A 22,680-nucleotide genomic window follows, 5' to 3' on the forward strand; every position below is an offset into this window, starting at 1 on the left:
ATCCTTTGCTGCAGAAATGCATGGAGATGAAGAACACCATCCTAGCACGGCAGAAGGAGATGCGCAGCTCCCTGGACAAGGTGAAACAGCTCATCCGCCTCATCCATGGCATCGACCTCTCCAAACCTGTAGACTCTGAGGCCACGGTGGGGGCCCTCTCCAATGGCCCAGACTGCACTCCCCCTGCCAACGCCGCCTCCACACCCGCCCCTTCCCCCTCCTCACAGAGCTGTACAGCGAACTGTAACCAGGGGGAAGAGACTAAATAACAGCCCCCGAGGAGACGCCACGGTCCTGGTGGCGAGGAGACTCTAGAAGAGCAAAGCCGGATTTCTTCTGGAAAGTACAGAGTTCTTTTGGTTCTTTGGTTCCAGAGAGAGAGAAGATGCTTGTGCCAGGTGGCACCGAGTTGCCAATTGATTCTTGTTATTCTGTGTGTACATGCAAAGACTGGACCATGTTACATGAAACAGTGCCAGCTGGAGGTTCTTTGCCAGCACCATGCCAAGTGACATAATATATTACTCTCTCTATTATACACCAGTGTGTGCCTGCAGCAGCCTCCACAGCCACGGTGGGTTCCTTTCTGTTTTGTTGGGTGGGGAGCAGGGACGGGCAGAGGGAGGAGAGCAGGTTTCAGATCCTTACTGGGAGCCATTTGTTTAGGTAGAAAAGACAAGTCCAAAGAGTGTGTGGGCTTTCCTGTTCCTAAACTTTTCACTACCATAAAACCAAAAAACAAAAAAAAAAAAAAGAAAAAAGAAAAAAAAAGGAAATAGAGATTTAACTAACCCAGTGCCCAGAAGAGGGACGGGAAGGGCTGGGAGGGGGCAAGGGTGGGAAAGTATATGACATAAGCAGTATTTAACGTTCCTGGAGGGGCCTAGTGCAAGAGGAGAGCCCAGTCCCTCCTAGCTCCGCCCCGCCCACTCCTGCAGCCCCTCCCCTCTGCTTGGTGTAGTGCACAGCCCCAGGTGGTTCCCAGGCCTTGCTAAGCAGGAAGGGGGGAGTGCCAGGGGTCCCAAGGGAGAAGGACGGATTAGAGGTTTTACTTGAAAACAAGCTCCACCCCTTTTCTATATTTATAAGAAGAGAAGGTTCTGAGCAGAGCAGCACGGCCCAGGTGTGTGTGAATGGAGACGACCCTTTTCTCTTCTTCAAGTTTATTTTGTTTCTGTTCTTGTTTTGTTTAAACAACGTTTTGTTTTGTTGTTTATTTTACCTTTTTTCTTTTTTGTAACAAGAACTAAAATAAGGAATAGAAAAGCTGTTGTTAAGGCTGACAGTCCTGTTGAGGGTAGCGAGACCTTGCATGATAGAGTAGGCGTCATAGTGTCAGTGAGGTTGGTGAGTCTGTGTGCGTCCTGTGTCATCAGTCAGGCACTGTTCTGGATTGTTTGTTTCGTTTTTTTACTTTCTGGTTTTGTTTTCTGGTTTTGTTTTTTGTTTTTTCATGCAAGGGCAAAAAAAAATCTTTGTACCTGGGGAAAACAACAACTTTTTTTTTTAATTAAAAAGGAAAATAAAAGATATTGAGGTCTTCCTAGTGTTACTTAAATTAAGATCAAGGTAAGAAACATTGTAAAAATTACAGAAGTGCTATTTGTTTCCTAAAAACAGTGATTTCTATTAAAAAGGTGTCAGAACTGGAGAAAATGCTGTGTAGTTACAGTTTTTTAGCACAGAGCCTACTGATCCCGATGACATTTTGCTGTACTGTGTCTCTAGACCATGTGCCAGTCCCCTGAAGGAAGGGCGGGCCAGCTCCTCCCACCTCTTCCTCCTCAGGCTTGCTGTCTCCTTGGCACAGGGGTCTCTCCTGTGCTTGAAGCCAAATGGAATGTGCATAGCGTCAGGGCACCCCACGCACAGTCTCAGACCTTGTTAGAACGCAGGCTGGTGCCCACCTAGACCTTCCCTTGGTGCTGCTCTCAGGCTTACAGCCACCAGCATTACTTACGCCTCGGGGGCCCCTTGGGGGACTGACCAGTGAGGCTCCTCACTGCCTGTATGCTTGGCCTCCGGGAGGGCATAGGGTGTAGGCTGGCTGAAGGGGGAGATGCCTTGAGGGTCTGTAGGTCTCCGAGAGCCCAGGTGACCTTCAAGTCCATCTTGTGCTGAAGAGAGAGGTCTGAAGCTCTGGCAGGCCTCTGTCTGCTAGCCCCAAGGTCAGAGTTCACTCGAATTCCACTCACTCACATGCTTCCTGGGTTTTCCTGGGCTAGAACCACTATGCTCGCCTTGTATGGCCTAGTGTAGACTTTTTTTCTTGGAAAAATGGAGTTCTGAAAAGCTCTCTACTCATCTTTCCCACAATACCATAGGGAAAGTAACTCTATGAGATGCATGCTCCGACTGGAAACCCTTGTTAAATGTTCTTGAGTGAAGGGACAGAGGCCTAGGCTCTGCCCCCAGGTCTGAAAGCAGCATCTCTCTGCAGTGCACCAGACTCCCAAGTCTAGGAGTAGCAGGAAAGACCCCTTTGCTTCTTCCTTGTCCAGTTAGGTCCAGGGCAAAAGAACTGGATCCTGACAGAAACTACAACAGACCAGAGGTGCTTGTGAGCGAGAGCAAGGCCCATCCACACCAGCCGCCCATTCATCTTCCCAGCGCTTGAGAAGAGGGCAGGCAGTTTGGCCACACAGGCCTCAGCTTCAGGGCTCTGCTTCGGTCTGGCTGAAGGGAGCAGAGAAAAGCCCTCTTTTCTTATTCAGGAACTAAGGTGCTGTCTAGTTAGCGGGCGTTGGAGATGCCTGGACTAGTGGGAGGAATCTTTGGCAGAGATTCAGAGACCAGCAGCAGGCTGATATCCTGCCTCAGCTTCCCCCAACCTGCCAACCCCTCCTGGACTTGTCTGGGCCCATAGGCTGGGGGCTTGGCACACAATGCCTACCTGTGACAGGAAGAGGTTGACAAGCCATCAACAATCACTACAGGCCTTTGCTCCAGACGAGCTGCTGGTGACAGTGAGGACCTGAGCAGCACAGACTCCCATCTTCTGATGTTTGGAAGCTGAGCTGCCTTGAGTCGACTGGAGTGAAGTAAAATGTAGCTTTGCTCCAAGCCTCCGCTGCTGGCCCTGCCCCTTCTGTCTTCTTGCCCTTACCTCTGTCAGCACAGAGCTCCTTTCTGTCCCCTTAGGCCTGTGAGTACCTGTGACCACCCGAGACATACACACATACTGCCCCACCTAAGCTGCCACCAAGCCTTCATCTACTTCCCCACCTGCAGTGTGTTCTCTTACAGCCACCTGTGTAAGGCTTGCTAGCATGGCAGTCACTTTGGAGGGCCTTGGACCAGGAGTCCCCTTGTCTCCCCCATACCCCCAGGTCAGGCTGGCAGGTGCAGGCTGTACAGGTCAGCACCATCACTGCCGCCCCCTCCCCCGAAGGGTCTTCTTCCTTTCTGAGCCACTGTCTTTGTCTGCCTCAGCTGAGCTCCACCAGTTCTCATTTTTCCTTGCTTTCTCTGGCTTTGGGAGGTAAGCTTTGCTGATGGCACCCTTCAGGAAAGGTCCCTGAATGACTTTGCCTGTGTGGGACCTGCCTCTACAGCCAGTGACAACTGCAGGCAACCTCCAGCTGGCCCCGTCTTAGTTATTGGCAGCCTCTTAGGGCCACCTCTCCTGCTGCTTCACCTTGTCTCATGCCCATCAGGCAGTGTTAAGGGTACATGTGTACCCAGCACTGCCCGAGTGACTGTGCTTCCAGCTGTCTGTCTGCACCCACAGCTGCCTCTCGGCCACCTCTCTGATGCTTCTGATGCTTCCTCTTGGGGCTATTGGAGCCTTCCTGACTCTCACCACCAGCCCTCCTTCCCCCAGCTCACAACCTTTAAAAGGTCTCTTCCCTCTAGGCCCTCCTTTGGTATGGACCTTACGTAACTAAAGGGCTGAACTCTTGAGGTCATTCCTCCCAGGGGCAGGAGTAGGATGGACCAGTGGCCCTTTTCTGGACACTGGGTTCTCCAGACCCCATGGCTTCTGTTGAATGCAGGCTACTTTGCTCTGTGTAAATGACTGTGGACCTTGTCCCACCCCTCATCCCAGCACCCTTGGCAGAAAACAGGAGTATCATTTCTCATCCTGCCTTCAGCCGGTGCTCCTGGTCAGCTCCTCCCCAAGAAGGAAATGGGTGACACCCCCCTGCCCCGGGAAGATTCCACTGGTCCTCTCCAGGGACTGAAGAGTCCCACATGGCAGCCTTGGCCCCTGCACCCCTCTCCAGTGTTCTTGCTCTTAGCCCTGGGTGAGCTGCAGTCGGGTGGGTGGGCTGAGCAGACCTGAAGTCAGCAAGCTCCACATAGAGCCAGCCACACCCAGTCCTGTCTGTGTCCGTGCCCTTTGTGATTTCAGTCTTGGTAGAATTTGTATTTGGAGTTTTGTGCTTCAAAGTTTCTGTTTTGTTTGTTTGGTTTTTGTTTTGAGGGGGTGGGGGGTACAGAGCAGCCGATCAATTTGTATTTATTTATTTTAACATTTTACTAAATAAAGCCAAATAAAGCCTCTCAGCCTCTTGGTGTTGAGTTTGGGGCTGGAATGGGAAAGTGTGCACAAGAATCCCCACCTCTAGCCTATGGCCCTTGAGGGGTCAGGCTGTCCTTGAACTCTAGTGCCCAGTGATGCCCTCAGACCCAGAAAAGCATGCGATTCCCCAGCTAGCGCCCATGTACATGCACGCACACACACACACACCCCCCCCCAAAAAAAAAACAAACAACAAACCCTCCCCCACAAACAAAAATGTGCTTTTCTAAAACTTTATTGTGGGGCTAAAGAAATGACTCATGGGAGAAATGGGGACCTGGGTTGGTCCCCAGCACATACCGTGGTGGCTCATGATCACCTATAATTCCACTTCCCACTTCCAGGGGGTCTAAAGCCCTCTCACCACATACATACAGGCAAAACACACATAAGATTTAAAAAGTTAAAAAATTTTATTATATAAGAGAATTAGGAGAACTAGCCCCAAACCAGCTGAGGCAAAGGAGGGCTGGACCCCAGTGTGGAACAGCAGGAGAAGGAACCAGGAACCCCACAGATGCTCCACTCTAGCCCTTCTGACAAAAACTTTAAATAATTTAGAAAGCAATAAGGGTAGGCACCCACCAGGGTCCCCAGTTTCTCCAGTGTATGTATGTGTCCCGGCAAGCTCAGGCCCGGCTTCGGGACTGCTGCAGGGCAGTGAGGTATTTGAGGGCTGCAGACCCATAGCGCCTAGACAAGTCCTGGTGGAACTCCTCCTTGAGGGCCTGGAGGCAGTCGCGGTAGGTGGGGCTGGAGCGGAAGCGGGAGATGTCCAGACTTGGGGCATGGGGCAAGTGGATAGAGAAGGCCTCAGGAAGTACCAGGAATTCATATTCCTGTAAGAACAGGGACAGAAGCCAGGGCTGAACTGGGGAGGCACCAGGAGGGCCGAAATCGAAATTTGTACCTGACCCAGTAGGAAGGGGCAGTTCACAGCCAGGGCCCTCCTTACCTGAGCATCCAGCTCTATGATATGGGCCACCTTGTTCCAGCCAAAGCCCACAAAGCGAGGGTCATAGCGGGGACAGTCACGGGGTACCACCACGTAAGGCTCATAGTCAGCTGACCACTGCACTCGGTATGGTGCCTGGGCTTCCCGCCAGCGGGTATAGTCTGTGGATGCATGACCCTGTGGCCACTCGTGGTACCTGTGTGACAGGATCAGGTGGGAGCAGGGAGTAGAGGTTTGTGAGCTCAGGTGCCCCAGCATGGGAACAGCGGGGCACAATATGGCCGCTCTTACCTAAAGGTGTGGAGAGAGCCAGCATCCAGTAAGGTCAACAACTCTGCCTTAGAGTTTGGGAAGCTGAAACGGTAGTGCAGGGTCTCAAATGCAGGCACTACCAAAGCAGCCTTCCTCTGCCGCCTGCCCAGCGCCAGTTGCTCAATAGAGGCCCTGGGGAGAGTCATGTGGGCACTCAGCCCAGGGGTCTTACCCCTGCTGAACCGCAGCCCCACCTTCCAGGTAGCCAACTCTGCTGTCTCAGGTAACCTTGCCACACAGAAACTGCTGCTTGAAATAGGGCATTGCCTTCATAACTCAGTAGCAGCCCCCAAAAAAAAGACCTAAGGTAAGCCCCATTTTGTGGAAGCCACTGAGCCCCAGAAAGAAACAGTGACACAGCAACCTAGGGTTCCCAAAATATCCTGACCATCACAGCACACACCCCAAAAGCTGTCTCTCTCCTACCCTCCAGGCCCACCTGAGGTAGTCATAGAGGGAGTAGGCAGGTAAGAAGTCAATATCACTGAGGAAGACGTAGGGTGTGAGAGCCTGGGCCAAGGCCACATTTCGGAGCTGGTTGACTGGGTAGAGGGGGCCGTCCCGGTACACTACATGATAGGCCACATCCTTCCTTGCAGAGAGTACTGGTGACGTCTCCACGAAACGCAGGAACTGTTGAGCCTCTGCGTCTGTCAGGTACAAGGCCAGGCTCATGGGACCCCGCCAGTGCCTGCACAGGGCTTCCAGCATCTGCAGCCTGGGGTGAGGTGGGTGGTCAGCTTTATTTGGCCACTTGTGCACAGAAACCCAGGGATGGCTAGAACTCTTCCCCAAAGTTAGCTGCTGATGAGCCCCCTCCTGTGACTAAGCACCTTACAAGCACACAGAGCTAGTCTTTTTTAATCCTAACAACTACCCCTAGGTGGGTACATTTATATTTGACAGCTGGGCAAACTAGAAGCCTGGTCCCCCAGCACAAAACAAGGGCCGTTCTAGGCATCAGAAAGACTTCCAAAGCCCAAGCTTTCCCCCACCATATCCAATGTCTCCAACTCCTGGAAGTCTCCCAGATAAAGTCATTCTCTCAAATCCTCAGTCTCATCATATGCCATGCTACCTGAGGCTACCCTCCATACCCTCACCGGTCCATAGAGAGCTGGGCCACCAAGGTGACATCGTGAGGCCGAGGAGGTGGCGGCTGGTGAGACAGAAAGGTGATGTGTACACGGTGCACAGTGAGCTGCTGTTGGCGGAACTCAAAGCAGGGCTCTTCCTCATCCAGCTGTGCTAGGGCCTGTTGCAACTGAGCAGGGTTCCAGGAAGGAAAGAATGACATGCCCTCCAGTACAGAGGGGGGAGACCTTCCAAAGGCAAGCCAGCATGGCCCCACCTCACCTGCTCAACCCCAGGAGGGAACTGGTTGGGGCAACCAAAGAGCTCTCTACACAGTAGCTTCCCGTCAAACCCCAGGAAGGTCAAGTGTAGATCACGGAAGAATTCTGCATGCTTGTTCTTCACTCGAAGCTTCTTTGGTGAATTCCAGTGGATCACCTGAACCCAGGAGGTATCAGCAGGGGGTGAGAACAGTGAGAGAACAAGAGTCTGGTCAGTGTGCCTTGTGCCCCCCACCCTAGGTCTCCCCCCGGCCCCCTCCCTCTCCATCCTGCTGTCTCCACTCACTTTGAGGTCAGCTGCTTCCAAGTAGCAGCGCTCAGCCAGAGTGTGGTCTGACAACTGCACGTTCCAGACACAGGGCAGGGGATGCACCAGCTCGGGATGCTCCTTGATGACGGCATTGAAGATGTCCTAGGCAGTGACAGACATCACACCTCTGTCCCCAGCCTGCCCCTCAATTCTGCTCCCACAAAGATTCCTCCAGACCTGGTCAGCCAAGGAAGTGGCAGTCAAAGTAAGCAGCTCCCGTTTGGCCGTCAGCTTCCACATCTGCTCCCAGCCAATCTGCTGTAATCTGTCCAGCCAAAGCAGGATCACACCTGCCAACAGGGACAGAGGTTGGCATGACCACCAGGGACACCCAGAGCAATCCTGAGTCTTTTGAAATGTTTGTAGTATGGGGAGGGGAGCCTGAACCCTCTTACATTCAAGACAGCCTACCACCACTGAACTACACCCCTATACCCTTTTTAAATTTTATTTTGAGGAACTGAAGAGATAAAGACATGGTTAAGAACACTTGTTGCAGGGCTGGAGAGATGGCTCAGTGATTACGAGCACTGATTACTCTTCTAGAGGTCCTGAGTTCAATTCCCACCAACTATATGGTGGCTCACAACCATCTGTAATTGGATCAGATGCCCTCTTCTGGTATGTCTGAAGACAGCTACAGTGTACTCAAATAGCTAAAATAAATAAATCTTTAAAAAAAAGAACACTTGTTGTTCTTGCAGAGAACCCAGGTTCAAGCCCCAGAACCCGCATGGTGACTCACAGCCCTCATAACTCATTTCAGAGGATTCGGTGCCTTCTCTGACCTCCATTGGTTGCAGGCAGGCATGCAGCATACATACATACATGGAGGCTGAACTTCATACACATAAAACAAATCTTTAAAAACAGGATCTCACTAAGTCTCTCAGATTGACCTCAGCCTCCCTACAGGCAACACCACACCAGGCAGCAAGGTCTAAATTGGTCATGTGTCACCTCATGGTGCTTTGGTCAACAATATAAAGCATACACCACAGTCCATGATTACATGAGATAGTCACCACCTAGGGCTGGCTCAGTTGAAGTACCTGTCTGTCATGCATAAAACCCTGGCTACTGCCCCCGCATGGCATAAACCAGGGAGCATTTGCCTATAGACCCAGCCCTGGGAAGACAGAGGCAGGAGGATCAGAAGTTCAGGGTCATCCACAGGTACATGGCTAAGTGCAGAGGCAGACGTGACCCATGCGTCGTCCTTGTCAAACCAGCCAACCCACTGTCACCTCGTAGTTTTCCTATGTGCTTTCTCCAGTTTCCAACACTTGCCATGGAATTACAGCTGCCTACCTGTCAGCAGGCACTCAATCCAGAACCATGCCTGTTTTTCTCAGGCCATACCACAGGGAGAAGAGTAGGCTATCCCATTTGGGTGTGTGTAAATACACCCTCTGGTCTTTGCACAGCAACAGAATTGCCTCGTGGCAAATCCCTCAGAATACATCCAAATTGTTAACACAGGACTATATTTTCTGATGGTTCAGACACAACCACCCATAATTCTCTTGAGCAGAGAGGAGCTGTATAGTCCACAGCACGGAGATGTCCTCATCCACTCTCTCTCACACATGTGGCGATGGCAGAGTTATATCAACTCTTCCCATTATATGGATGGGAAAACAGAGTTTCAAAAGGAACAATGAGCCACAGCCATTTGGTACAAACACAAGAGACCAGAGCGTTCTCTTCACCCACTGTCTGGTCCACAGTACTGGCAGAGTTCTTTTGAGGAGGTTTCTGTGCCCCCCCACCCCCATCCCTGAGGCCCACAGCCCACCCAATCCTGCCTCCTTCACTACTGTCCCACCTGTGTTAAATCCCCTGCCCAAGGCAGGCCAGGGCCTATGGTTCTTCCAGAGGTTGCCCAGGTACCAGTCGCTCTGGTTCTCCACAAGACCGACCACCTGCTTGTCTGGGAGGGGAGGGTGGGAGGGAGCTGTCTGGGGATGTGGGCTCAGGGCAAGTCCAGAGCAGGGGCCTGGGGAAGTTGGGGAAGGGGCAGGCTAGGGCGGGGTTGCAGGTGTCTCACCAGAAAAATGACCAAAGAGTGCCCAGAGCTCCATAATGTCAGAGGAGAAAGTGACATCGGTGTCCAGGACAATGACTCGGGCCAGGCTGAGAGGCAGGACGCTGGGAAGTACTAGCTTCATGAGCCCATAGAGGCCAGAGTAGTGCTTGTTGGGAATCCAGGAAACCAGGGGCTGTCAGAGGAAGGGAGAACATAACAAGTGGCACAGCTGGAAGGGGCCGCCACCCCCAAAAAGATGAAAGATTTCAGCTCCGCGAGGTTTCATAGGACAGCCTCTCTTCTCCCACCAACCACTGCTGGAAGTAAGAAGAAGGTGGGCCTAGCTGGGCAGAAGCCCAGAGGGGGAGGAGACTCCTGCCTTGAGCTCTTCAGCATCATAGAAGCTGACCACCACAGCTGGTACCATCCATGTTCGGAAGAGTGTCTCCAGGATGTTTCTGGCTACGGCATCGGTTATCAGGTGGAGGTGCAGCGGATTTTTCCTTTTGGGTGGAGAAAGTTAGCCTGACACGGCTGTGCAGAACAATACAGGATTTTCCCTACAGGAGGAAGCCCTGTCTCCTACAAGGAGCTCTTGGGAATGTTCTGATGGCCCCCTTCATAAGAAAGAAACGTCAGTTTCCTCCGCATAGATGAGGAAACAGAAACTCAGAACAGAAGTGCTTTGTTATGGGTAGGCTCTTGACCCTGATCCAGGCCTCTCTGTACCTGTAGAATAGCACGGACTTCATTAGGGTGATGATCTCTCGGCTGGAGTTGTATCCCGCACACACGATGGCCACATGCAACATCTGGGGAGGGGACACCTAGGTCAGCAGCAGACCTCAACTTCTAGACAGCCTAGCCAGCCTGGTCTAGAACAATGTAGCCCCACCGGGCATCAGAGCGGAGTGGGGGGTGTGCGGGTGCGGTGCCTAGATGCAACGCCTAAATTTCACAAGTGGGAAATCTGAGAAAAGGAGTGGAGTGGCGTGCATTGCAAGGACCTCAAGGTGTCCCAGCTGGGTTCCCAGATGTCAGGTGCTGTGATTCCCACAAATGCCCAGATGGTTGGACTGGGGGCCAGGAACCTCAGGGTTGGCAGCACTTGACACAACTACCTCGCACTTGGGTGGCAGTAGAAGCTGCAGGCTGGAGGTGGAGCGGTTGCGGCTCCCGTACGGGTCTCCATCGAGGGTGGCGGTTGTGCCTAGTCCATCTGAAAAGACACGTGGCGTGAGCAGGCAGCGGTCACACAGGGTCCCCCCTTCCCCTGCCCAGCTACGGCGCTCACACTCCGGGTCCCGGCCGAATAGGAAGAAGCCAACCACTAGCAGCAGCAACAACAGCAGTGCGGCCCCCAGTGCCCGGGGGCGCCCTCGAGGCAGCATGGCTGTCTGTGGGAGTCAGGGCGGGACACGACCTCGGGCTGCGGGCTCCATCTCGGACCCTGCGAAGGACCAGAGGAAGATCAGCGCTGGACCGCGGGGCCCGACCGCTGCTCGCCCTGCGGAGCACAGCTGCCAGCCTCACCTGCTCCAGTGGCTCCGGGAAGGCCCTGTTCCTCCCGCCACCGCCAGGCAACCAGGACCCGGACAGAATCCCGAGCTAGCCCCGCCCCCAACCTGGGCTCAGGTTTCACCTTTGCTTGGCTGAGCTGGAAGGGGCGGGGAGACCCCGGCAGGGCCCCGCCCCCGCCCCGCACCGTTAGGGAGCCTTCAACCCCTTTTAGGGTGGTTTTGCACCAAGGCTGAAGGACAAGGGGACAGCTACCCAGAGTGGCCTTGTTCCTGCTACCTGCATCTTCCTGGGTCTGGAACCCCATTTCTCTCCCTAATGGGAGGGACTAGTGACCCGGAGCACAGAATCAAAGAATTGGCGAACACACCGCGGAAGTCTGGGAGGCTGAGGGTAATGCGGATGGGATAGTAATGTCCAGCCCAACGGTTAGGGACACCTGCACAACTCGACGAATGGAGGCTGGGCCTGCTGGGGACACCTGTAGCCTGTGCGTCTTCTCTGGCCCTTAGCCTTACCCAGAAGCGGACTGGAAGATGCGGGCACTGTGCCCTTTTGAAGGCTACCTCCCCTCCTGCACGAGAGCTGGGGAAAGAGGCTGCAAAGAGCCTCATGGCCTCCGGGGCTCCGGGGCAGGGCCATGCATCCCCCCACCCCCCTTGTCTAAAAAACTGTGATTGTGCTGGGCTCCAAGGTCTGGATTTCTTCCTCCCTCTTCTCTTCACCCCTCAGCGGGCCTCCGGCACGCCTTTTGCCCTGTAGGGTTGCAGGGAGCTCTGGGCTGTGAAGGAGACCGCCATGGTTGGTTGAGCGCCAGGCCCTGAGCTAAGTGTTTGCCAAGTCTTTGCTCAGGTAATCCTCACGTCACCCCGAGGACACAAGTTGAAATTGTCCCTGTAGAGTGAAAGGAACCTACCTACAGCCTTTGGCTATGTGCTATGGCAGACAGTCCTCTACTGCTCCTCAGACTCCCAGCTGGGGCTGCTTTCTCAGTCTTCCCTAAAGGTCTTCTATCTCAGGACCGGCCCCTGCCCTTCCTCCTGGAATGTAGTTTTCTCTACATCCCTTACTTATTTCCCCAGGCCCTCAAGGGAAGCTGAAGGTACCTGTTTGTTCAGGAGGTAGCCCCCACCTCCCACACCTCCACACACATTCCAGTGTTCAGTGTGCATGCGGAAACTGGGTGGGAACTTGGACCTGCCTTTTAAGGTAAGAGCCTCACAGCAGCTCAAGTTGGGCCTTTTAGCCCTAGGGCCAGTTGTAAAAAGTGGGGCAGACCCATAAACAGTTGCTTGGGGCTGGCTCCTCCCTTGAATGATCGGAATGCCTTTCTCTGGGAGATGGGGGGTGGGGGGCATCAGCTTGTAGGTCTTCAGAGGTTGCTATGGAAACCAAAAGCTGCCTCTTGCACTTTTAGGAATTAAAAGAAAACCCTGGTGTGGCAGGGCTTTGAGGCCCAGAGCTTCATCTTCATTTTCAGCCTGCTGTGTAGTTGGGATCTGGGTCAGGGGTGGGTGGGAGTGGTCCTCAACCCAGAGCCATGGTCGTGGGAGTCAAAATGTGAAGGAGCAGTTAGGGTCACAGGCAGAGATGTGAGCTAGTGGAGATACTGCCTCTGTAGAGCCCACTGTGCTCTCATGTGGAACCTGTCGAAACTTCGGCACTGTGGGTTGGGGGTAGTGAAAGGAAGGGCAGAAATATCTGCTGGACCCTCAAGAAGCCCTTTGGGAGTCTTAAGAGGAAAGGAAGAGGGGCTGGGGATTTAGCTCAGTGGTAGAGCGCTTACCTAGGAAGCACAAGGCCCTGGGTTCAGTCCCCAGCTCCGAAAAAAAGAACCAAAAAAAAAAAAAAAAAAAAAAAAAAAGAGGAAAGGAAGAGCCAAGTGAAACTAATCTTTAGGAGCTGAGAACAATACCACCCCAACCCCACCCCAATTTCAGCCAGCTCTGCCCAGGACTTTACTTTGTGACCTTGGACCTGTCCAGCACCCTCCCTAGGCTTCTGCTGTCCTCATCTGTGTCTGTCCAACTGGTCTTTCTTCTCCTTCTTCTCCCGGAGGTTTGGGATACACTGAAGGTGTGAGGATCCAACGCAATTTATCCAGAAGTCTTTGCAGCCCAGCCTTGCTGCCAGGTCCAGGCAGGAATTCAAAAGGGAGGGGCCTTCCGGCCTGCCAAGTCTATGCACACCTCTGCTCTTTATCTCTGAAGCCTAATCAGCCTCCAGATCTAGAGGAAAAAATTCAGGCAGGTCTGTTGCTGCCAGCCTGGCTGGCCCAGTCCCCTCTCCTGGAGAGAAGGGCCCTTCACTGTTGGGATATGGAGAGGAGGTGATGTACCATTCTGTCCTCCGGGGCCTATCTTTCCTCCCCAGAACAAAAGACCATCTGATGAAATCTTGCACCTAAGAACTTGCCGACATGTACACACAAGTACAAACACACACACCTTCACTTCAGCTGGGCAGAGAGCTGGAGGAGTGGCCCCAAAGGTAGTAAACTCAATGACTTCCTGAGGCAAGTTCCTAAGCCAAGCTTGCCTCGTCATGCCTTCTGAGCTAGAAGACATTGCCATGAGCCTTTTTGGTCAGAGTCTTGCTGTGCTACCTAGGCTAAGCAGTTGAGCCTCCCTGGGCTTCATCTGTGGGAGAGTTCCCACCAATCAGACAAGGTTGATGTATGACTTACTTTTCTTAACGATGTGACAAAAGAAACACCTGGCAGAGTAAGCTTAAGTGGGTATTTATTTTGGTTCACAGTTTAAGGATTTAATGAATGCATCATAGCAGGGAGGCCGTGATTTCAAAAGCCACAGACAGCTGGCCACATTGTATACACAGTCAGGGAACAGAGAAAGACAATGCAGGTGCACAGCTTGCTTTCTCCTTCATTCAGCTCCGGACTCTTAGGGTACAAATATCCAGACTGAGGCCTCTGGATTCAGTGTTTCTGGAAACACATCCATGGACACACTCAGAGATGTTTCTATAGTGATTCTAAACCTACCAAGCCGACAATGAAGATGGAACCATCACAATTACCAGTAGGGCCAGGAGCATGTGAGGCCTCAGGACAGGGTGAAGGAAGACTTCACAGTGCCCATACCACAGACTCTTCTGAGGCTTACCACACCTTTCCGTGAAACTTTGCTGACACTGGCATGAGTGTGGTTGGCAACAGCGGGAGCTTGGCTCCACACTGATTAAAGAAAGGGAAAGAGGAGCTGGAGAGATGGCTCAGTGGTTAAGAGCACTGGCTGGTTTTCCAGAGGTCCCGTGTTCAATTCCCAGCAACCACATGGTGGCTCACAACTATCTGTAATGGGATCTGATGCCCTCTTCTGGTGTGTCTGAAGACAGCTACAGTGTCCTCACATACATAAAGAAAAGGAAAAAGAAAAAGAAAGGGAAAGAAGTGGAGGTATGTTGTGACTTCCTGGTGAGTGTGCTGCTTAAAATGGCCCTGCTCTGGCTAAGACCACAGCAGCATTTCAGTCATGACACAGCAGGCACTTTAAAAATTAACTTAGATTTGATTTTTAAAAACAAAGTCTTACTCTAGCCCAGGCTAACCTGGAACTCACTACATGGGAGAGGCTGCCTTTGAACTTGCAACCATCCTCTTGACTGACTCCAGAGTGCTGGAATTACTTACAGGGATGTGGCGCTAAGTCCAGCTTTTTATTTTAAATTTTATTTCATTGTGTGAATATGAGTTTGGCCTGCATGTCTTTATGTATAATCACATTTGTGCCTGCAGAGATCATAAGAAGGCACTGAATGCCCTAAAACTGGAATTATGGAGGGTTGCAGGCCACCAATATGGGTCCTCTGCAAAAACGAGTGCTCTTTTATTCCAAGTCATCTCTCTAGCATCATGCCCAGCTTTTAAAGATTACTGAATGAGCATTTCTTAACCCCTGGCCCATCTCTCCAGCTCCCTTATGAGAATTTTTATTAGTGTATGCTAATTGTACAAAACAATGTGCTTCGCCTCTTGTGCTGGCACATGCCTTATAATCCCGGCACTTGGGAGGCAGACTTAGGGCAGATCTCTATGTATTGTACCAGCCAGGGATACACCGTGAGATCCTGTCTTAAAACAAGCAAACCAAAATAATGGGTTTCATATGACATTCTCGTACATGCATGTAATATACTGGAGGGGCGTAATTGGACATATTCTGCCCTTGTCTGAAGATAATATCTACAGGGTATTAAATAAATGTATTACAATTCTTTGTATACCATATATTCGCGGGGGGAGTCCGCAATGGCGCAGACTTGCCAAGCCCCCTCTTCCCACAGCCAATCAACTGCCTCCCAGGAGCGATTCCCTCCCTCCTCTTCTGCAGCACCTGGACTCTAGGCAGCCTTGTAGCTCTGTTCAGGAATGGATCCTTAGGAGTTACCACCAACCCTTGGGGCACAGCTGAGAGCCTGGAAGTGCATCCAAGGGCCAGAAAATGCTGGGATTCGTTCCGAGTTCAAGGTCCAAGTCGGGCCCAAATAATTTGTAGATGAAACCCGAGGTGCAGATCAGGAAAGCTAATGCGCAGGGTCACCCCTAAATGGAGAGCAAAGGGATAGGCAGGGTATTCTCCGCGTAGGTTGTCATCGGGTACGGGTTTTGGGGGTCCACATGTTCTGAAGAAGCTGGAGCCGAAACCATTGTCCTAAATCTGCTGGCTAGGTTTGCCTGTTTCCCGGGCACCGGTTTTTGGAGACTGACGGCTGCTGAGACCCATTTACAACAGTTTCGAGGTTCCCTGTGCCTTAAACCCCAAGCTCTTTGCTTCCCGAACCTCCCGTTCGAGCTCTCGGCGATCTGCTGACAAAGTCTGAGGCTTCGTACGCCCTTCTCTAGTATGAACTGTTTAGGCTGCCGTCAAGCTGTAACTGCGCAGGCGCCAAGACAGCCAACCAAGAAGGCTGAAGATTGGGTGCCGGAGGCTCTAGGGAGCTTCAGGGCGGAGAGTGAAGGAGCCAATGGCTGGAAGGAGGGAGGGTGGGAGCTCACAGTCGCGGGGAGGAGGCGCTAGAGATGGGGTGAAGGGGCGTTCAAGGGTTCCGCGCGTCTAAGTAGTCCTGGGCTGCGGAAGTTGAGCAACTTGGAGGCGGGCCTAGGGCCGGAAGCAGGAAGGAGGGCTCAGGACGCAGGGCGCCGCTGCCAGCAGTGCTGTCGGCCGGTGGGACTTGTCGGTGGCCAGAGCAGGATGGAGAAGCTGCGGCTTCTGGGCCTACGCTACCAGGAGTACGTGACTCGTCATCCAGCCGCCACGGCCCAGCTGGAGACGGCTGTGCGGGGCCTCAGTTACCTGCTGGCAGGTACCACACTGACCTTTGACCCATTTCTTCGGGTCCCTGACCATGAACCCTATGGCCCTTTTCCTGCTGACCCATGGTAGTGGTCACAGTGCTTGACTTCTGTCCAGGTTCCTGTGGCGTATAGGACACTAGGAAACCCAAAGCTGCAGGGTAAAAGAAACGCCTCACCAACGCCTTCTATACCTTCTTCCCTAGGTCGCTTCTCCGATTCCCACGAGCTGTCTGAGTTGGGTGAGTTGAACTCTGGGCTGGGGAGAGAGAAGGCTTCCAGAGGAACCCTGGCTGTAGGTCCTGAGCTTCCCTCTAGATCAGCTGTCCACTGTCCAGTACACTTGGTGTTTCCAGAGTTAGGAGACATGTGAGGACTTTGACTGGCTATTCGCAACTAGTTTTGCTCAGGATTAAGCAACTTTCCTGACCTTGCTAGTCATCAGTCCTCTAAGTATAAGAGAGGTTCTGTTGTTCTGTTAAGGGAATGAAAGTTCAGTGAGGCTGGAGAAAAGTCCTTGCTGTCAGGGCCAATATTCAAATGTCACAACCTCCATGCCATTTAAGTCCTCAGCAGTGTTTGTTTAGTGGGATAGTGAAGCTTGTGAAAGGATGAGGCAGGTTTTGAAAGGGAGGTGTGATGTAGCCCTTCAGGGGGACCATCTGCAGAGAGCAAAGGTGGGGGTGGTGGGGCCACGCACTTGGCTGTTTGGAACATGACAGGCAGTTCTGAGCAGCTCAGTAACCGGTGCTGTCCAGCAGAGCAAGGGCTGGCTTGTCACTCTAATCAGCTCATTTCTTATTGGCTCAGATGTCATCTTGGAGAGAATGGGGCTCTGAGGAGGTGGGAGGAGAGGCTTGTTGGTTTCCACACAGTCTGTGGGTAGCTGTGATTGGTAGAGTTCTGGGGTAAAGGTGAGAGGGGTGAAGGCCACAACAGAGCCAGCCTCTTAAGACCACGTTCTGCTTCTCAGTGTACTCTGCCTCTAACCTGCTTGTGCTGCTCAATGACGGGATCCTTCGGAAGGAGCTTCGAAAAAAGTTGCCTGTGGTGAGAATTTTACCAGGAGCTGAGGGTGGGGAGCTCAGGGACTTGGGAAGAAAACAGTAATGACCAGCATGTGTGGCCATGTTGTAGTCTCAGCGTGTGAGGCACGTCCACGTGAGCCTCAGACCAATTGTCTCACGCATGAAGTTTTAGAGAGCTAGAAAGGCCTGTCCCAGGCCAGCCAGCCTGGTAGCAGTGGAATTGAACTCAGGTGTTAGAACTCAGTGGAATTGAATTCAGGTTTAGAAAGGGGGACGTCCCCACCTGCTGGAGCAGCCCTCTTTCTCTAGGACAGCACTTGGGGCCAGAGAAGCTCCCTGACCTCTGGGCTTCTTGCAGTCGCTGTCCCAGCAGAAGTTGCTGACATGGCTGAGTGTACTGGAATGTGTGGAGGTGTTCATGGAGATGGGGGCTGCCAAGGTGTGGGGCGAAGTAGGCCGTTGGCTCGTCATTGCTCTCATCCAGCTGGCCAAGTAGGTTGGGTTGTGGAGGGCAGGATTCTGGTGGGGTGACCCAGTCCAGCAATGAGGGTGCTCAGCAGAGCAGCCTTGCTGCCGGCCTTCTAGCCACTTTCCCCTAACTGCGCCATAATCCCCCAATTAGGGCAGTCCTGCGCATGTTCTTGCTGATCTGGTTCAAGACTGGCATTCAGACATCACCCCCCATTGTGCCACTGGACAGGGAGACCCAGGCACAGCCCTTGGGTAAGCTGCTTCTCTACCCGGAGTGGAGTGGGAGGTGGGGCTTCTCTGTAGTTCTGGAGCACACTTCCTGTCAGCTCAGCACTCATTTATTCCATAAGGAAGACAAAGACAAGATTTGAGGAAAATTAGAACTTAAACTTGGGGGGTTATGTTTGAGATCCTGGCGCTCAAACCCAGTGTCTTGTACATGTGAGGCAAGTGCTCTACCACTGAGCTACACTCCCGTCCCTGCACTTGGGACTTGTTCAAGATCCTCCTTCTCTGTTGTGGGCTGCAGGAACTAGGGATAGAGCATCAGCACAAGGTAGGCGTCCTGCCAAAATGTTTGGTCCTGGTTCTGTGTCCTGAACCGTAGCCTCAAGAGGCAGGGCCAGGGCGCCTGGCTGCTTTGGGCCCCTCCGTCAGCCTCAGTCTTTCCCCTTACCTTGAACAGGGACAGTGATGTGCCTCCCACATTGAAAGAATATGGCTTCATGGTCCCATAGCCCTGATAGATGTTGATGGGATAGGCCCTCCTCTCCTTCCTCCAGTATCTTGGAAGCCTAGGCTCTTGGTTGACTTACTGTGAGAGATGGTGGCCTCTTCTGGGCCAGGGTCAGTTCCCGAGGGCTTCCATCATGTCTTGCCGATCAGTCTCTGGGTGTGATTTCCTTGTTCAGCCACTGCCTGAGGACAGGCTCTTGTGTTCTCTGAGTAGCTCCTTGAGCATTCACTGCATACAGGTTCTCTACAGGCTCTGTTAGGAATGTATCCCTCTTATGTTATGTCCTGTCTACACCTGCTAGATGGCGACCACAATCTGGGCAGCCCGGAACCGTCATATGTGGGAAAACGGTCAAACAGAGTGGTGCGAACCCTCCAGAACAGTAAGTGGAAGATGTAGCTGGACTGGGCACCTAGGTGCTGAGGTCAGTGTGAGCCTGAGGGACTGGCTTCTGTCATCACCCACTTTGGCTCCTGGCTCACTTGCCTTGTCTTTATGTTCTAGGCCCATCCCTGCACTCGAGGCACTGGGGAGCCCCCCAGCAGCGGGAAATTCGGCAGAAACAACAGCAGGAGGAACTGAGCACACCCCCAACACCTCTGGGACTGCAGGAGACCATTGCAGAGTCTTTGTATATCGCCCGGCCCCTGCTGCACTGTATCCTTAGCTGTGCTGGAGGCGGGCTGGGGAGGAGCTGAGCTGGACCCTGCACTGGAGACATCCTTGACATCTTGACCGTCAGTGCTCAGCCTGGGCTTATGGGGTCAGCGATCGTGGGCACCCTGGCTCCTGTCTGGTGTGGTGGATATGACTAGGTGAGAATGGGTGAGGAGGTGGAGTTCCGTGGGGCTTTCTGCTTGCTGTGCAGCTATCCTAGCCTGTGACTTTTTCCTTCTCAGGGTCATAGGTCATCCTTGTCCCTATGTCCCTTCCCCTACAGCCTGAGTCTCCTGAGCGACAGGAAGAACTTGACCCGGAGGGAGCGGCTGGAACTGAGGCGCCGCACAATCCTGCTGCTGTACTACCTATTGCGCTCACCGTTCTATGACCGCTTCTCTGAGTAAGGACTGTTGTGTGGAGAGGGTTGGCGTCTGCTGAATACCTGCTGGTTTTGGTGCTGTCCAGGAAGCAGCCTCCAGAGCCACCTGACCTACCCTCAAAGGAGACAGGCCAGTGTGAGCTTGCATACTTGGTGTGGAGAGACTACTGACGGTGTGGTACAAGGTCCACAAGGCACAGCTCATGCAGACCACCCCTCTCTAGTTCTTTTCACTATAGGTTATCCACTTCTCAGAGCAGGCGCTATGCTCCAAAGGGGCTAGGCAACCGAACAGGCCCCAGCTAGGCTGTTACTGCTGGGCCCACCCCACATTGTTCACCTGTGAGGATCAGAGGCCCTGCATTAGCCAGAGAATCTCTCAAAAAGGCCTGGCAGGACACCTATGATGTAAGGTGGAGTGTTGGAGCAGGGGCTGGGCTCATGTTCTCACCTGTAAACAGTGTCAGTGATGGCGCCCATCTCATAGGCCGTGTAGGGTGAGGTAACTGAATGTGTTTGCCCATGCTTGATACATAATGAATGAATGTGATGAATCTTAGGTCTTTCTCCCAGTACTTCTGGGAATCAAACCTAAGGCCTCATACTAAGCAAGTGTTCTCCCCCTGAACCACATCTGCCACCCACACGTGTTCTTCCAATGTTCCCACCTCAAGTTCTCCTGTGGGAAGTCCCATATCTTAAACAAGCCTCTCTTTGAGGCAGAGAGGACCTTTCTCAGCCTTGTCCTCTTCCCAGAACCCTGACTACTCTGATCATTGGTTTGTGGGGTCTCTATGTAGCCTAGCCCTTCTACCAGCTTCCTTCCCTCTAGAAACTGCCAGGGCACAGACCTTACTATGAGGTGATCCTTAGGAAGCACTGTTGTTGAGAACCAATAGTAGGAAGGTGAAGAGGGGTGGGAGTAGAGGACAGTAGTGTGAGTGATGCCTGCAGCTGACAGCTGACCGCTATGAACATTGGGTGTAGCTGTGGACAGGTGGAGTGCTGGGGTCCAGCCCAGTCCCTTGTTTTCTGAAATGCCTGCTGGTCAGTAAAGGTCTTTAGCCCCTGGTGAGCAGGGAGCCAGCCCACCCCTCAGCATGCTGTTTCTTTTCTCCAATCAGAGCCAAGATCCTCTTCCTGCTTCAGCTGCTTGCAGACCACATCCCTGGCATTGGCCTGGTGGCAAGTAAGTGTGGATAGGACAACGTGGTTGTGAGATGTCCCTGAGACACAGAGGGCCTCATTTTAATGTTTGCTCTGTCTTTTTTTGGTTTGATTATTGGGCAGTCAAGAGTGAACCCTAAATCAGTACTGGGAGCTCTAGGGCCTAAGGTGGCCCATGGAGGTGGGGATGTGGCCAGAACAGTGTTTGTGTGTAGGATTACTAGGCCACATCAGGTTGGCAAGCCTCCTCCTGCTTCTGGAACCTGAATATTTGGAGGCAGCCTTATCTGGTAAGGCAAGGAGGGGCCTTGGGGCCTATCTGGGTACCCGACCATAAAGGAGGACATGCCCCTTGCTCCCTGGAAACCTGGATTCTTATGTGTAATTAGTCTCCAGCATCAGAGGCAGGAGATGCAGCAGGTGGTACACCTGTGAGCTGCTCTGCTGGTGGCAGTGTAAGAAAAGGGCACAGGGCATGCCAGGGGCCTGACTCAGTCTAACTCCCCTTCCCTCCATTGCAGGGCCACTCATGGACTACCTGCCCTCCTGGCAGAAAATATATTTCTACAGTTGGGGCTGACAGGCACGCAGGAGCTGGTCCAGAGTGGGCCACGTGGTGTGCTCTGTTGCTCTGAGCAGGGCCTTTCTCAGCCCTCCAATTCCCCCCCAGGCCCCTCTTCTCTAATAAAAGTGACTCTGGTAGTATCCAGCACGCGGCTCTGTGTCCATCAGCCACACCTCTCCTGGCAGCTCTGCTCCTCAGTCCCAGTGACCACAGCTGTTCATCTGCACTCTCCTGGGATGGAGCCATTGCATTCTGCTCCTTGTCACTGGGCAGGAGGCCTCCATCAGGTCCAGGGGGCAGCTGTGACTTAGCCTTCTCCAGCATGGGTCACCATTTGCCTCAGCTGCCTGACAAGATGCTTCTTTCTCATTGGTCCCTGGTGAAGACAGGCTGAACTAGGCCACGGATTTCCATAGTCTAGCATTCCTTGTAGCTAGTGCCTCAATGTATCCTTTCCCCTCAGGGCTGAATAGCAAGCCCTAGGAGAAGCTCTTCTCTATGGCAGGAGATAGAGTGTGAACCTGAGTCTGTAAGAAAATGGGCAGTTTCTGGGGGGTGTGCTGGAGTTCCCCTCCCTGACACTCCTACAGGCTGACCAGCTGATGAAGACTGAGAATGCTGGAGGCTACTTGGAGAAGACAGGAGGGCCTGGCAGAACTGTGGCCTGAACTTTTCTGTTCTCAGTACGTGCCTTTCCTCTCTTCTTCTGCCTTCCCTTTCTTTCAGACAAGACATTCAAGGGCCTCAAACTCAATGGCAGTCTCATTGTGGGACCATAGGGCTACCTCATTCCTGTCCTTTTGTTGTGTGGACTATTCCCAGCATTGGTGCCACTTGACTTTGGAGAGCACTGTCTGCCCCTGTCCCTCAGGTCTCCCCTCCTCCAAGATACCCTCATGGTCCCAGCCTTAACCTGTCATGCTTGCCACAAGATGCGGAGAGTCACAGACCCCTGCTGTGAGCCAGGGCAGTAGAAAAGACAGCTAGCTTGTCGTCGGGTTTGTCAGCTTGGAACTTGTGACCCTTCTGCTTAGCCCGACAAGCATCCTCTGGGTGCTTGCACTGTAGTGGGCTTTGGTGCCATGCAACGCATAGTTCCTGCCCTGTAGGTGCTGACTACCAGAGGACATTTGTGTACATGCTCTGCTGGGATCTTGGAGAGGGCAGCAGTGTCAGGCAGCACAGTGGCAAGTGCCCCCTGCAGTGATAGCAAAGGAGAGCAAATCTCCTTTCCCATCAGGCTGTGAAACAGACACCAGTCGTCTTGTTCTGGAGCTGGATGGGGACTCAGCCACCAACTTACATTCTAGCCCACAGCCATCAGTGTTGTCAGTAGCCTGGCAGGACGGCCACTGT

The 22,680-nt window shown here is 52.9% G+C and overlaps 3 protein-coding genes across 66 annotated transcripts in view; 2 read left to right on the plus strand and 1 right to left on the minus strand.

The window, feature by feature from the left end:
* Positions 1 to 4,509, plus strand: part of Phf21a (PHD finger protein 21A) — a 190,200-nt gene extending 185,691 nt beyond the window's left edge. For all 50 annotated transcript variants that reach the window (XM_063284918.1, XM_063284925.1, XM_063284930.1 and 47 more), the window contains one exon: positions 15 to 4,509. In XM_063284918.1, the coding sequence (XP_063140988.1) occupies positions 15 to 269 (255 nt within the window). In that variant the 3' untranslated portion in view covers positions 270 to 4,509. The remainder of the gene's footprint in view (positions 1 to 14) is intronic.
* Positions 4,510 to 4,919: 410 nt separating this feature from the next.
* Large2 (LARGE xylosyl- and glucuronyltransferase 2) lies at positions 4,920 to 13,628 on the minus strand. Of its 10 annotated transcripts, none has more exons than XM_063283669.1 (15): positions 12,967 to 13,628; positions 10,781 to 10,936; positions 10,605 to 10,705; positions 10,216 to 10,298; positions 9,866 to 9,989; positions 9,508 to 9,679; positions 9,286 to 9,390; positions 7,635 to 7,747; positions 7,434 to 7,559; positions 7,149 to 7,304; positions 6,896 to 7,056; positions 6,232 to 6,510; positions 5,772 to 5,924; positions 5,481 to 5,676; positions 4,920 to 5,364 (listed from the first exon to the last, which is right to left on the minus strand). In XM_063283669.1, the coding sequence occupies exons 2-15, from the start codon at positions 10,875 to 10,877 to the stop codon at positions 5,155 to 5,157; spliced, it is 2,076 nt and encodes a 691-aa protein (XP_063139739.1). In that variant the 5' UTR covers positions 10,878 to 10,936; positions 12,967 to 13,628; the 3' UTR covers positions 4,920 to 5,154. The 10 variants fall into 10 exon arrangements, with proteins under 10 accessions (XP_063139739.1, XP_063139740.1, XP_006234628.1 ...); XM_063283670.1 differs by having other exon boundaries at positions 5,772 to 5,834; positions 10,608 to 10,705; positions 11,020 to 13,628; XM_006234566.5 differs by having other exon boundaries at positions 5,772 to 5,834; positions 11,020 to 13,628.
* A 105-nt stretch (positions 13,629 to 13,733) lies between these two features.
* Positions 13,734 to 21,468, plus strand: Pex16 (peroxisomal biogenesis factor 16). Of its 6 annotated transcripts, NM_001012088.2 has the most exons (11): positions 16,122 to 16,329; positions 16,525 to 16,560; positions 17,292 to 17,368; positions 17,705 to 17,838; positions 17,969 to 18,069; positions 18,855 to 18,935; positions 19,058 to 19,210; positions 19,296 to 19,368; positions 19,494 to 19,613; positions 20,717 to 20,781; positions 21,281 to 21,468. In NM_001012088.2, the coding sequence occupies exons 1-11, from the start codon at positions 16,218 to 16,220 to the stop codon at positions 21,337 to 21,339; spliced, it is 1,011 nt and encodes a 336-aa protein (NP_001012088.2). In that variant the 5' UTR covers positions 16,122 to 16,217; the 3' UTR covers positions 21,340 to 21,468. The 6 variants fall into 6 exon arrangements, 5 of the variants coding, with proteins under 5 accessions (XP_063139742.1, XP_063139744.1, XP_038960835.1 ...); XM_063283672.1 differs by lacking the exons at positions 20,717 to 20,781; positions 21,281 to 21,468 and having other exon boundaries at positions 13,734 to 16,329; positions 19,453 to 19,519; XR_010064615.1 differs by lacking the exons at positions 17,705 to 17,838; positions 21,281 to 21,468 and having other exon boundaries at positions 16,055 to 16,329; positions 20,717 to 20,735.
* The last annotated feature ends 1,212 nt before the right edge of the window (positions 21,469 to 22,680 follow it).

This window comes from Rattus norvegicus, chromosome 3, assembly GCF_036323735.1.
Source record: "Rattus norvegicus strain BN/NHsdMcwi chromosome 3, GRCr8, whole genome shotgun sequence".
In the NCBI taxonomy this organism is placed as follows: domain Eukaryota; kingdom Metazoa; phylum Chordata; class Mammalia; order Rodentia; family Muridae; genus Rattus; species Rattus norvegicus.